The sequence below is a fragment of the Leuciscus leuciscus genome, assembly GCF_965113295.1.
Source record: "Leuciscus leuciscus genome assembly, chromosome: 12".
NCBI lineage: Eukaryota > Metazoa > Chordata > Actinopteri > Cypriniformes > Leuciscidae > Leuciscus > Leuciscus leuciscus.
The window spans coordinates 5,180,989-5,196,853 of NC_138736.1; the positions used below are offsets into that span (position 1 = coordinate 5,180,989).

Consider the following 15,865-nt stretch of genomic DNA (forward strand, 5'->3'; position numbering starts at 1 on the left):
TTTTTTTTTTTTTTTGCATCTGTCCAACTATGCACATGAATGAAGCCTCAAATCATGTGTGTGGCATGCAAAGGTTTGCTATAATTATGCCTTGCAGACAATAAAATAGTGGGAAAACATATTCCCTCAAACATATTTTTTTTATATTTGAGTCAGTAGGCAATGACCTAGCAACCACCCCGAACACCCTAGCAATGTAGATGTGGGTTTCACAATCACATTTTTCCTTAATAAAATTCTAGTTGCACATAGCAGATTCTTTTTCTTCTTTCTGTCAGGTGACACACATTGAAAGTCCTTGCGCTAAAGCTTCACACAGTACTTCAGAATGAGACATAAGTTCACACGCCAGCGCACACTTACTGGTTGAAAGTTACAAAAGGTCTTCAGAGTGCAAAAGTGTCAAGTGACCTGTTGTCAGCAGGAAGCCGAGTTTCCCATTCTGTCACGCTTCACTGTAATGCTCAAATCAGCATCAGAATCAACAAGCCAGGCGGTCTCTGACATGCCCTCCGTTACTGAGCAATTTATGCGCTTTCTCTGTGTTTACATTTCATAGCAATCTCTAAAAGATGCCAGCAGGTTTAATGTATGGGTTCCAGCAGGTGGCTCATATAGATACGAGATTTAGATTGATAAAACTGTCTGCAAAAAAAATATACATTTACAAATACATCCAGTAAAAATATGTAAATCCTTAAAGCAAGATAACTTAAAGTGGTTCACCCGGAAAGGAAAATTCTGTCATTAGTTACTTCATCTTCGGAACACAAATGAAGATCTTTTTGATAAAATCGGAGAGATTTCTGTCCCTCCATTGACAGCTTCGCAACTACCACTCACGCTTCAAAAAGTTCATAAAGAGATCGTAAAACTAATACATATTAATGGAGTGGTTTAGTCCAAATCTGAAGACTCGATCGCTTTATATGATGAACAGATTCAATTTAGGCTTTTATTCACATTTAAACTTAGATCAGTGAACATAAGCAGAAGCTCAACTTGCTTGACATGATAGAACAAACCTCATTGGTTCTTGCAGAAGCTCAAACGTGATGCGTAACCCGAGAATGAACCTCATTGGTTCTTGCAGGAGCTCAAACGTGATGCGTAACACGAGAACGAACCTCATTGGTTCTTGCAGGAGCTCAAACGTGCTGCGTAACCCGAGAATGAACCTCATTGGTTCTTGCAGAAGCTCAAACATGATGCGTAACCCGAGAATGAACCTCATTGGTTCTTGCAGGAGCTCAAACGTGCTGCGTAACCCGAGAATGAACCTCATTGGTTCTTGCTGAAGCTCAAACGTGCTGCGTAACCCGAGAATGAACCTCATTGGTTCTTGCAGAAGCTCAAACATGATGCGTAACCCGAGAATGAACCTCATTGGTTCTTGCAGGAGCTCAAACGTGATACGTAACACGAGAATGAACCTCATTGGTTGTCACACTTCAAGTGAACATGCTTGAGCTTAAGTTTACCACAACTGTGGTGCGCTGATCAATCTTTAAATGTGAATAAAAGCCTAAATTCAATCTTAAGAATCATATAAAGCGATTGTGTCTCTTCAGAAAATTTGGGCTAAACGCTCAATTCATATGGATTTTAAGCATCAAACAAAGTGGTAGTTGCGTTGCTGTCAATGGAGGGACAGAAAACTCTCAGATTTCATCAAAACAATCTTCATTTGTGCTCCAAAGATGAATGAAAGGCTTACGAGTTTGGAACGACATGAGGGTGAATAATTAATAACCGAATTTTCATGTTTGGGTGAACTATCATATAGCATATACAGTTTTAAAACATTTCTAAAATAAATCTACAAAAGAATTGAGAGGTTGTGAGCTGCAGGTTACCTTGGATAAAAGGCTTTGGATTACTGACAAATTATAAATATTTCACGTTCCTCTCAGTAACTACAAAGATTGCAATGCTTATGGCTGTTATATTTACACTGATAGTGCCAACAGAGACTAATGGGACATTACATCCAGGTGTTTGTGAGAGAGAAAGGGCGAGAGAGATGTGGTTACGTTGCTCATCCCATGACTGACAGAAGGACAGATCCTACAGGAGCCGCCGGGTCTGCGGCCGATACGCGCTAAACCTACGGCACAGTCCAGTGAGGCAACTCAGGAAATCTCAGGATTACAGAGGTGAATGTGAACCAGAGGGAACAACTCAACTGGGACGGCAGCCAGTATTTCATCTATCTTTACCACCACAGGAACCAGGAGAACGTGAAAAAGATCCTGATATAATCAGAGCTGAAAAGAGGCGAGATAACGTGGCAATGCCAGGAGGTCTGTGGTTGGTGTGATCACAGAAAGCACCGTCACGCCAAACTATCAGAAACAATCAACAACAGTCTGAGTATACAAACAAGAACACATCTAACAAGCAGAACACAAAACATGAGCATTTCGGAGTACGTTTTTACATGCCGAGGCTCTGAAAAAATCCTCACATTAAAATTCCTTCATGGCAAATTTGGATTTGTTTGTCTTGTTGCCCAGAAAAACTATTAAAACATCAAGGTACAATTATTAACTAAAGATTACATTTTAAAGTCAAATTTAACAAAGATTATGTTTTAACAACCTGACCCTGTATGTACAGTAGTCAGTGGGAAAGCACCAGGGCATCGCAAGGATTGACGGCTCCCATATTTATGTCATAATATATATTAAAATATACAGTGTTAGGGAGTTACTTTTAAAAGTAATGCATTACAATATTGCACTACTTTCTGAAAAAAGTAACTAACTAATTGAAGGTAATGCGTTACGATACTTTTGCGTTACTTGTTCTCACCTGGGCTGGGCTTGCTTGTTTGTGTTTCAATAACAACAAAACTAAAGCTAATTTATTTAGCAAATGTAAAGGCCCTTTCACAGCAAACGTGAAATTAATAAGCCTCATGCTGAAGGAAATGCGAATTCAAGTCTGTACAGTAGAGGCCAATAAATGAGAAGACAAAATAACTTGCGTTATTTATTTGAAAAAGTAACTCAGATATTTTGTTGTGGATTTAAAAGTAATGCATTATTTTGCTTGTTATACTTTAATCTGAAAAGTAATCTGATTACATAACTCAAGTTACTTGTAATGAGTTACCCCCTGCCACAAACAGATATATGCACTATGTGACGACCACGTGCACACGCCACACCGAAAACAAGCAGAACTGGAGACGACGCCACACACCACATATTCCCAGAGACAATACTCATATCACTGCTGTGTGAAAAAGCTTTAGCATTGGGGTAAGGAATTCCTGCTTTACTGTTTTGTCTAACCATCACTAGTTTCATCTGTACAAAACAATTCTCACTAAATATAGTGCAACAGCACTTTATGACAATGGAAGGTAAGACGCTTTTAAAACAATAAATATTTTCAGTGAATGTGCGAGACTTCTGATACTTTAGCTGCTATTGGTAAATAACTAGAAAGGGCAGTAATCTTTGTATACTGTATGATTATGATAATACATTAAAATTATATGGTAAGAAATAGAGTATTATGAAGCATAACAAGTTGTTTTGTACAGATGAAATAACTGAAGCAGATGACAACATTCATTACTTATAAATAAGGTGATTTTTATTTCTTGCAAATGTGACTTATTCAAAATAAAATCATTTTAATTTCACAAATAATTACAAAAGAAATGGCAAGTGGCACATTACATTAAACATCAAATATTGAAGTAGAAAGACTGAAATAGTATTTTCTTGATAAATGTACTCCAATAATCTCAATTTTTCCATATTTCCAACTGTGCCTATTTTATTATTTAATTTAATTTAATTTAATTTTATTTTATTTTATTTAATTTAATTTAATTTAATTTTATAAATTTTATTAAGTTTATAAATTTTATAAATTTTATAAATTTTATTTTATTTTATTTAATTGTATTTAATTGTATTTAATTTAATTTAATTTAATTGTATTTAATTTAATTGTATTTAATTTAATTGTATTTAATTTTATTTTATTGTATTTAATTTTTGCTTTGCATGTATGGGTAGCTGACAAGCGAGTGTTTTAAATGTAAGCAGCTTGTTGACTTGTACTGGAGAGATGTGTGGAATCGTTCAGCAATTATCAGTAATTTTCACAGCAGATCTCAGCTGGAGGTTTTGTAGCACGCATGAAGAGTTCAGTCCGTCAGCTTTAGAGCGAATAACTGCCTCTTCATGCAAAACAAACATACAATCCATCACCAATAAAAAAAATTAATAAAAATTATTTTACAGCCAAAGCAGATTGTTTACTAATTTATATTCTGTAGCAAATAAAATGATGTATTCCTACATATTGGTCATTAACCAAGAAGGTTTATGTGTCCACTGACTCCTCAAACGGTGAAAGGGAATGTGCTTCGACTGTGGCTGGTGCGACGGATTAGATTCTATGAGGAGAGATAATCCTATTAGCGAGGGGTCTTATTGTAGGGAGAGAGACACGCGGTAAATATTACGGATGTATATGTGCTGTACATGATCCTGCGGTGTGTTTGTACTGCTCACACTGTCGGGATCACAAGGTCGCTGAAGGTGAAGCACATGTATGGATCTGCGGGAGTTTAGGAATGTGTATAATCTTTCCAGGACCCGAGGGGTCCCACTGTCCTGCCCTCCGAAGACCAATCGAGACTGATAAACCCTGCCAACATGTGTGGTGATACAGCCAACAATGGCCTTGGATTGAGAGATCCACAGTGCCCTTGGAAAGGCTGTGTTGTCTGTGCTATGAAAATACTGGGAGAGAGAGAGAGAGAGAGAGAGAGAGAGAGAGAGAGAGATAGAGAGAGAGATGATATGCAGAGTTCAAACTCACCATAAATTACAGTTCTCTTTGTATGTTGCTCCTGAGTGAAACCTTTGGCCATTCCTTTCACAAGAACCTGAAATCAACAAACAATCATGATTATGAATCAATCATGTGATAAGAGGAAGAACAGCGGCTAACTACATTTGGATTAAAACATTTACATTTTATGCATTTGGTAGACGCTTTTATCCAAAGCGCCTTACATTGCATTTCAAGGTACACATTTACATTCTTATCAGTTCTTGCTTTCCCTGGGAATCGAACCCATGACCTTTAGCGTTGCAAGCGCCAACCAATGCTCTACTGTTTGAGCTACAGGAAAGCTTCAAGAAAGATCTTTCTTTCATTTATGTCTGATGTAGACTTCAGTGCCTGGCAGAGGAATGTTTCCTTGGCTTTCCCAGAGACTCTGCTGTCGTCATGCCTTGACGAGTTTAATCAGAGGTTTCCACATTGCCTGTCTGGAAGTGGGCAGGCCATCTCTCCTCTTCTCCTAATACACCAAGTACAACTACAAACTACAGTAAGTAAGTATACACTTAAGAGGAGCGTGTGCATATGCCGGACGGCTACATCCAACTATCACCTTTTGACACAGACACGCGCATACAATCTCAATGCTAGTAAGCAAGGCCTTAACCATGTCTTGAATGTTGGCAGGAGTCTTTTATTTTAAAGGAATTAACTGATTAAAGGATTGAAAGAGGTTTAAAGGAATAAAGAAAAGGGAATAAGAATTGTAAAAGAATTTCTAGGCCTAATTGTAGTTGTGAATTAGCCCTAATGAATGTAACTATTTTTTATTTAAACACATTCATTTTTTTTAAAGTATGCCGACATTCACTCTTATTTGTGTGTCTAATATGTCGAAAACGCAAAACGTGTCTTGTCTCGTCACATTAAGTTATAAATGACATGAATCAAGTAAATTATAGCATATTTTCAATTCAAAACGGCAAGATTTCATTAAAGTTGAGTAGTTTGCATCGCTGGATATTACTGTCAGTCATTTAACATTTCTATTGTGAAACTGTTTTCAGATACACTTTTAGTCAAAGCCACTTGAAGGAAAGACTGCAAGGTTAGCAACTAGGGGTGTAACGATTCAGCAAGCAAGTTGGCCTTCCGGACGACATATATCGATCTAATATCGTTTTAAAAGGTAATGAATCGATTGTATCGATACTAGGAAATAGTGCGTTAAACGTGACTTGATTCAGTCTGCCTATCTGTGTCGTCGTCGCCATGCGTGACGCGCCAGCAGCAGCGCGACAACAGTCAAGCAGCGCAAAGTCTCTCACCTCAGAAAAACGGACTTTCCTGTCCTCTCAGCCGCTATACTGCAGGAGCGCGCACTCTTCAACTGCACGCGCAAATGCGGCGGAGCGTGCTGTATCACTTCACTAAAGTCATACGAGAATGCAACGTCGTAAATTAGTAAGTTAAGAAATACAAGTAAAATACCAATAAATTACATTATTGGTAGCCTACGCCATGTGTGTTGCTATTTATCAGGAGCAGTTTCCATGTTTCTTTACCAGTGTTTCTAAGTATTGTGTATCAGCTAATTGTTGTTTGTTTCCATAACAAAATGCCACTTACTGGTTATTTTGTATATTTTTATATGACTGTGGTGGCTCATACCAAGATTGTATTAACAAAAACTAGTTTGGGACTGCTATTTAATAGCTTAACCTCGCAGTGCCTACATGTCTATCAGTATTTGTCATATTCTTAAATTTTTTTGGTTAAGTAAAGGGGGACAGAACTTGTGTGTCAACAATTTTTGTGTAAACAAATGTATTATAATAGGCTTCCTAAAAAGGTGGGTCGCGGCTTGATGACCATGGGGAAATGTGGGTCCCATAGCCAAACTATTCAAAACATCATTCAATGTTGTGATAATCGTAATTTAATAATCACAATTACAATTTCAAGGGAATAATCAACAATTATCATTTTTGTCATAATCGTTCAGTCCTACCTATTAAAATAAAATGTGAATGCATTTGACATTAATTTGTGTTTTACTTGTTTGTTTATATCCATAATTAATTGATACCTGATTCACTTACAATAATTTTTGGCTAAAAAGTCACTGAATCGTTTCGGATCGTATCGTTCTAAATGAACCAATATCGTCCTTGAATCGTATCGACAACCATGAATCGTGAATCGAATCGAATCGTTGTTAAAACGAATCGTTACACCCCTATTAGCAACACACAAAAAAGCGTAACGTCGCACAACTCTGAATGAAAGTCAATGACGTCAATGCTGTAATGTGATTGGATATCAAGGCACACGTGATCCACGTTAGCCATTACACTTTCTCCAATGGTAGAGCCACAGACCCTTGTATATCCCAATAATAAGACTGGTTTAGCTACTCACATCTTACCATACACACTTCCAGTGTTAATACGCTTTAATACACTTGTCCCCAATGTCTATAGTGGTTACAACCCTGTCTTGAAGTGAAGTGTGTGATTTCTGCACCATTAGCAGCACCAAATAGAGTTACATAACAACAAACATTGAAAGATGGGAGGAGGGCTTGAAACTTCTGTGGAAACCGAAGACGGGGTTAAGAAGTCATTAGGTAAATCATGGCCACGTTGAACGAATTCGTCCCTTTGATTTAGTTAAATCGTTGTCTGGGAACAAATTAATAAGTCATATGAACAAATTCTTAATTCATGTCCACAATAGCTAGTTTCCCCCATAACTTTTTAATAAAACATGGTCACAATTGATCTAAAATGAGGAAACACGGGCAGATAATTCATAAATCGTGGCCGAGAATTCATAACTCATAACTCACAAATCACAAATATTATATGCATGTTTTACCAGAGCCAAATTTTTGCGAGGGCCCTCACAAAAGTGTGATACGTGACATTTCCTGTTTGCTTCCTTTAACAGCAAAGTTCAGGAAGACGCTAGGGAAGAGTTTGGGACTGTGTGTTCTTTTAGCATGTTTATGTTCTTATTATTAATTTTACAATTCTGTGGTCCACACACAAATTGCAAACATTACTAAACAAATCACTTGCGTTTATTTTTTGTTCATCTGTAAAATTACAGGTAGACGTTTTTTAAATGTTTAAAAGATTTAAAAGGTCACGCTTTAGCCCTAAGTTCTTCAAAGAATAGGAAGCATGAACTATCAGATGTTATTTTAACTGTAAATGAAAGTGGCTTTTCCAGAGAAAACATTTACTGAGATTTAGCAACTCTCTCAGTCTGAGTAATGCCGAGCTGTGATCCGTGAAGTCATACCTGCCCTATAGACATGTCACATGACTGTCGCTCCTTTGGCAAACACACATACCTGTTGTGATCCCTCCCTTCCCTCCTCGTACATTACAGGCATTCCTTCTGCTGACCTCCATTCACTGCTCCCTGCCTTCCGCTCCCCCTCCTGCTCTTTTCATGGGAATGCCACTGTTCTCTTCCCATCATTAGGTTCATGACTGAATATTTAACACCTCAGTGGCACTACTCTACCACAGTGAGGACCGTGAAGCAAGAACTGCAGGAAAACATTAACAGGGAAGAATGTGGACTTGGTTTTCCATCATGTTTCTAGAAACTATAACTAACCTTTTCTTAACGGCGTAGACTTCAAACATTGGCTGGGGGCCAAAATGTTTCTCTTTGCATACCGATGGATTTGATTTGTGACTAATGCCCAACCACATATCCTTTCTATAGGAGAACATGATTGTATGTCTTTTGTCATGGAGGAAGCTAAAACATTATTGGACTTTTAAATAAAATTATGAAAAGTATCACAAGTAGTCTGTGTGACTCACACACCATATTTCACAAATCTTCAGGATACGATATGATAGCTTTGTTTGAGGAACATACTTCTAAATCTTGATATTGGCCCTAGATATGCTCACGAGAGAAGCAGCATGAACATGATGAACAAATCATTCTTTTGAGTCAAAACTCTTCAATGAATCAATTCATCTAGTTCACAGAAGTGGTGTGAATGAATTCGAGTTCTAGTTCTATTAAAATTGCTTTCAAATAAAGTTAGTTCACTCAGAAGGCCATAGCCAAGAGTGACCTATGACCCGAAACTCGACTTGTGTACGGCCGTTACCGGAAGCCAGTGAACTATAAAGTTTATAAAGTTATAAATATGGATATTTTTCTTACAAAAATGCTTTGTTTTTGCTTCAGAAGGCCTTTATTAATACCCTGGCGCCATTATTTTTATGATGGATGGATGTGCTTTTTTGGGTATAAAATATATACCATTCACTCCTATTATAAAGCTTGGAAGAGCCAGGATATTTTTTTATATAACTTTGATAGTGTTCGGCTGAAAGAAGAAAGTCATATACACCTAGGATGGCTTGAGGGGAGTAAAATTATGGGATAATTAAAATGCTTGTGTGAACAAACCCTTTGAACTTTTTAATTAAATTAGGGGAAGTTTTCTTTTACATTGATACTATATAAGTCGTGATTGACAGTTATTAGAAATATGCCAAAGACTTTGCTACTATTGGGATCTTCCCGAAGCCTAAATCCGAATTCGGAAAGGCACAGAAAAGGAATAACGCATTCTACAGAGCACCTAAAGGGACACGGTTACATTACAGTAGACTACATCAGATTTCTCTTATCACGTGAAGATAAGGAGGGATGACTGGGAGATAGGGAAGATAAGGAGGGATGACTGGGAGATAGGGAAGATAAGGAGAGATGACTCACAGGATGATGTCACTGCTCCCTGTACGGAGTATGCATGATTGCGAAATGGAAAGTGAAAGTAAAAAGTGAGCGAGCATTTCAAAAGCGATTTCAATACCCCGCATATTGATAACGGCTCCCTGATGCCCGCAAATTATATATAATATTACCAAACTATAATTATGAGAGAACGCAAAAGCATTGAAATATATATTTTTCCTTCTATCTCATGTTTTTTTCATTCACCATGTCCCTTTAGGGGCTCCGTACATGGGAGTAGTAACTGCTATGGGAGAATACTATACTGGAGGCTATACATAGGCGTAAGCAGTCGATAATATGCATATTTCTTTTTGAAGTTTGAAAGTCTCACTCCCCATTCTTTGTTGCATGGAAAAGAACAAACAGCACAGTCTTCTTTATGTTCTCATTCAACTTACTGGGAGGGTATGGAGGATTTGTTCCCAGGCAGTGGCTCCAGAAGTCAGGACAACAGTCGGACACGGTGCGGTTGCAGAACAGGTCGCAGTAACAGATGGTGTCCAGGTACGGGACAGTGCACTGGTCGTCCCGGCCGGGGCAACAGCCTCCTCTCCTCTGGCAGTAGGAGCCGAAGGGGTCCCGGATCCCCGTGCGGTGCAGCGGGCCGGCCAGTTCTCTCCTAGTGCGGGACTGAGTCCTCGCCGTCATTCCCTCTTCTGACAGCAGGAGGAGCGCTGCAACGGCGGCCAGCATCAAGAGCTTCAACATTGCTTCTCTGCTATAAAGAAATCAATATAGCAAAACATCAGCCATTAGGGTCAACTTGCAAATCAAAATTGAATTCAAAGCAACATTATGCTCCATCATGCTGCAAAAAAAAACCCCAACCACAACGATATAGATATGATTAGAGCAGAAATAACATTTGAGTGAAAACAGAAATGACAGATACTGGAAACAGAGCTATAATGGAGTGTTAGGCAAAGCAATGCGATTCCTAACGGCGATCATTTGTTTTCCACTTTCCTGAAACACACTGAACTCGAGGCCATGAGCCAACAATCTGCAATATAAACAACACTGATAAACAGACGTTCCTCTTGTTCTTATTTTAATAACGCACTCATCCTGGAAACACAATCACAGCACAGCGGTAGATGAGCACAGACAGAAGTTAGAAATTATTTTCCACTTTTGTCCATGACTTCTATTGAAACTTCTACTTGAGTTTCTGTGGGTTGATCTATATGTTGAGGTGTGCAGGAAGGGTGCGGTCATGTGACTCAGGCCTCGAGTTACTGTAGACGTCCATTAGTCTTTATTTACTTGCTAAATTGTCCAGGAAAGACTCACAGCAGTGACTACTGCAATGTAAATATTGTCTAACACTAAACTCATCCTTGCCATGGAGAGCACACACAATGCCCACTATCTGCATTGTCTATATTTGATCTCACTTGAGACATTTTGTCACGTTTATAATATTTGAGCTATGCGTGAAAAGATATTTGCAGCACAGTTATCATGTCAACATACTTGGCACCACCATGGATCACATACTGATCAGTATAGGACAAAAAGAAATGTCTGTGGAAAACAAAAATTAACCAAAACATTACATAATCCACTTGGAGTGTTTACATTTAAACAGAAATCTAGAAATGTTCTTCATATTTGATTCAACATGTTCCAAAGCTGGATGTAATTGCTCATTTATTGTGCCAGAATAATTGATATTTTGCATTCATGATGCTAATCCGATAAGTTACCTGGTTCTCTTTGAAATAATTTTTTGGAGAAATGAGGATTAAACTATAAAAGGCCAATGGTAGCTGCTATAACTTTACACTCTTGCTTAATCACTTTTAAGTTGTGCTTTGTATGGAAATGTCAGTTTAAGATGAATGTCACTTTAAAAAAGAGTGATTTTAAAAGGAAATTGGACCAGTTTATCTTCATGGAGCAAGAAAGGACATAGTAGCTGACATGCTGGAAAAATGTTACTATCAAACTAATGGAGACAAAACTTATCATTTGTTACGGAAACAGCAACTTCCTGTAGTCAAAACCAAGGCAGTCGCACATACAGGGTAAGGCTCTTATTAAGGCTGTCCTTTAAGAAGAAATGATATCAAAAAGCGCATTTTCATGTTTATTTTTTACACAGAATGGGCCTCATGAGGAATATGCATATGTATATTATACATATTATGGTAACACTTTATTTTAGTGTCCTTGTTACACATATGTTACATTTACTTACCATAGTAATAACAGTAAATTATGCATAATTACATGCAACTAACCCTCAACCAAATCTTAATCCTAATCTAACTCTATAGCAACATGTAGTTGCTTAATATTACTCAGTACTTAAATATATAATTACACTGTAACAATGACACCTTAAAATAAAGTGTAACAGATAGATAGATAGATAGATAGATAGACAGACAGACAGACAGACAGACAGACAGACAGACAGACAGACAGACAGACAGACAGATAGATAGATAGATAGATAGATAGATAGATAGATAGATAGATAGATAGATAGATAGATAGATAGATAGATAGATAGATAGATAGATAGATAGATAGATAGATAGATAGAAAACAGTATGAACCTTCAGAATTTGCTGCTCAATTATTATTGGTGATTAATTAATTATTAATAATGTCAATGCTGAAAACAGTTTTTTTTTGTTAGGATTCTTTGATGATGAAAATTTCAACGAACAGCATTTATTTGAAACAGAAATAATTTGTAATATTCTAAATATGACTTATTAGAATGATTTCTGAAGGATCATGTGACACTGAAGACTGGAGAAATGATGCTGAAAATTAAGTTTTTTGATAACAGGAATAAATTAGACTTTTACATTTAATAATATAAACAAAAAACAAGGAACTCCCGCACACATGCAAAAAAGTATAAAAAAATATTTTTATTAGGAACGTTTACGTTAGGGAAGATTTTTTGATACTTTTTTGCATGTGTGCGGGAGTTCCTTGTTTTTTGTTTATTACTTGACCTACCTACTTTACTTAAACTACTTTTCCCACGCACCTATCATCATTTCACAATATTTCTTTTTTTTTACTGTATTTTGAATCAGATGAATGCAGCCTTGGTGAGCAAAAGAGACTTCTTTAAGAAACAACAAATGGCTTTAGAGTTAAATAGGCTTCTTTTTTTTTAAAGTCATTGTTTGAGGTCCTCTTCTTCCTCATTTAATTGATCAAAAGACTTCACTTTCACTGATCCTCCTCCCTGAGAACAATATCTTGAGATCACACATAATTGCGCTCTAGCTGCCATGTGGTCTCGGGTTAAAAAGAGGAGAGCCTTGACAAAGACGAGGAGGCGGCGAGCAAATGACAGAAAAAGCATCATTAATTACCCAATCATCCCACCGGGAACAATGTCCCCCATACAGACAAAGAACAGCCCCGGAAACAAAGTCCACTGCTGTGCAGTTTTCTGCATGACTGTGCCTTTAGCGGACCAGAGCTCAGCCTCAACACTGAAACGTATGGCAGCAGTGTCGCAGTGCCATTACTAAGACACTCATTGAGTGAAAGAAATGTTTGACCCCGCTGGCATGGCGATCAGTCCAGTAAACACCAGTAATCTACAGTGATCTGGATATTTCAGCTTTTGAAAGCTGTCTGATGCTCGCCTGTTTCCTCACTGCGAGAGTGTAGCGTGTAGAGACGTGTTGACTTTAACATCACAAACGGCCCGTAGGACGATCTAATGTGCAGCAGACAGTAAAACACAGCTACTACACTGAGAGTCTGCCGTCTGACACATCCCTTTCATCGAGACTAACATCACTGCTTTTGATCACACCATTCAACCAATGAGCTGATGAACACAATATAGTCATAAAGTCATATCTCCAACCTCACATACACTACCGTTCAAAAGTTTGGGGTCAGTTTTTATGTTTTTAAAAGAAGTATCTTCTGCTCACCAAGGCTGCATTTATTTGATAGATAAAAAAAAAAATATAATAATAATATTGTGAAATATTATGACAATTTAAAATGACTGTTTTCTATTTTAATATGTAATTTATTCCTGTGATCAAAGCTGAATTTACAGCATCATTACTCCAGTCTTCAGTGTCACATGATCCTTCAGAAATCATTCTAATATGCTGATTTGATGCTCAAGAAACATTTATGATTATTATCAATGTTGAAAACAGTTATTTACATTTTTATTTCATGATGCTATGATGAATAGAAAGTTCAAAAGAACAGCATTTATCTGAAATCTAACGCATTTATCTGAAAAACACGACCGTTCAAAAGTTTGGGGTCAGTAAGAATTTTTATTTTATTTTTGGGGGAAATAAATAAAATAAATCAATACTTTTATTCATCAAGGATGAGATAAACTGATCAAAAGTTATAAGTAAAGATATTTATAATGTTAGAAAATATTCTATTTTAAATAAATGCTGTTCTTTTGAACTTTCTATTCATCTAAGAATTTTGAAAACAAAATTTACACAACCGTTTTTAACATTGATAATAATCATAAATTTTTCTTGAGCATCAAATCATCATATTAGAATGATTTCTGAAGGATCATGTGACACTGAAGACTGGAGTAATGATGCTGAAAATTTAGCTTTGATCACAGGAATAAATTACAGTTTAAAATATATTAAAATAGAAAACAGTTTTTTTTTTTTTTTATCAAATAAATGCAGCCTTGGTGAGCAGAAGATACTTCTTTTAAAAACATTAAAAAATCGTACTGACCCCAAACTTTTGAACGGTAGTGTACATGTACAGGTGGTTCAACACAATAAACAGAGCAGACGAAAAATACAAATACAGGCATTATTACCTCCTCTCAGTCTCGTCTGATGGATCACATTAAGTTTAACTATGAAAAATTAAAGCTTGACTAACAAATTTTAAGCTCCATTTAAATAATCAACAGGTTGATATTTAAAGTACACCATTATGATTGTAGAATGACACGGCATGGACTTTGAGAGCGGGTCAAGAAGCTTTCACATGCAGGATTAAATAACATTAGATAGCAGACGGAAGAGACTTTCTAGAGGTTTCCATGTATATCAGAGGTGACTCAGGTTCATGAGCTGTCAAAGACACACAACCTACTTATGATTTACATGCATTGTAATACTGGATACAGACACCAGTGTAACTGCTTTATTTCAATGGTCCACTTTAGACATTCTGCTAACTATAAGTAACTTTACAACTACATTTCAACTTATTCTACTAAACCTAACAGTCTACTAATACTCAGAGTTAGCTGACATGTAGTTGCAAAGTTACTCATAGCCAGTAGAATGTCTAAAGTGAACCATCGAAATAAAGTGTTAGCACATTTATGGTTTTGTACATCAAAAATGATTATTTTATGGCTTTGCAATGTAAGGATCATAATAAAGTATATAAACATTCAACATATATATTTTTTATAATTATAGGCTTTCAATGCAACACTTAATTGGCTTGAAAAAGGTTCAAGACTGATGTAGAATATTCTAGATTCAATAGCAGCAGAAGTAAAATGAGTCAAAATGCTTCACATTTCATAACTTTAACTGCTTTTACTTTAAGAAACGACATCATTGGAACACATAAAGAGAATAATGAGTGTTGTACTGTAATCGTACTGTAACTACGCACCTGTTTGACACATTAGAAAGGGAGGGAGGGAGGAGGTTACACAGAAAAGCACAGGATTTAAATAGCTGGAGAAACTAACAAAAATCCCCCACCTTGTTTAGTGAAATAAAATCCTTCTTCTGGTTGTATCCAGTGAGCAAACTGTGAGCAGGTCTGTTTCAGCTACAGGTAGAAGTAGTGAACACAGTCGTACACACACTCTCTTCAGCCTCCTGTCTGGCCTCTATTCACTCTCTATATAGAGGCAGGACAAGCCCTCCAACCCAACCCTCCTGTTGCTATTCCCTCCTTCTTTCTCCCACCCACACACCCAGACACAACACACACACACACACACTGAGCTACTTCAGGTTAAACCCCTTTCCCGTAGGTTTTTGACTGCTTGTGTCACTTATCTTTCCATGCCACACTTTTCCTGTTGGTTAATACATCACAGATCATTGTGTTATTCGTCTAACACATTACAACCTCTCTTTCTTTACTTCTGTAGCTATACACAAAGCTCATTCATGTCTGAGGTACTTATTTCAATCACCACCTGCTGGTCAGTCGGACAACTACATTTACGGATTACCTCAAATAAAGTTTTCAGGAGTAAAAATAATAAAAATTTTAAAGTGGAAAAAATTATTAACAGTAA

General features: G+C 37.0%; 1 protein-coding gene across 2 annotated transcripts in view; it reads right to left on the bottom strand.

Annotated features, from left to right (window-relative positions):
• Positions 1-15,476, bottom strand: part of tinagl1 (tubulointerstitial nephritis antigen-like 1) — a 33,954-nt gene extending 18,478 nt beyond the window's left edge. The window contains exons 1-3 of one of the 2 annotated variants that reach the window (XM_082185914.1): positions 15,318-15,476; positions 9,996-10,315; positions 4,849-4,915 (exon numbers count right to left, since the gene is read on the bottom strand). In XM_082185914.1, coding sequence (XP_082042040.1) covers positions 4,849-4,915; positions 9,996-10,305 — 377 coding nt within the window. In that variant the 5' untranslated portion in view covers positions 10,306-10,315; positions 15,318-15,476. The remainder of the gene's footprint in view (positions 1-4,848; positions 4,916-9,995; positions 10,316-15,317) is intronic. The other variant, XM_082185915.1, reaches the window with a different exon arrangement.
• Positions 15,477-15,865: the final 389 nt, after the last annotated feature.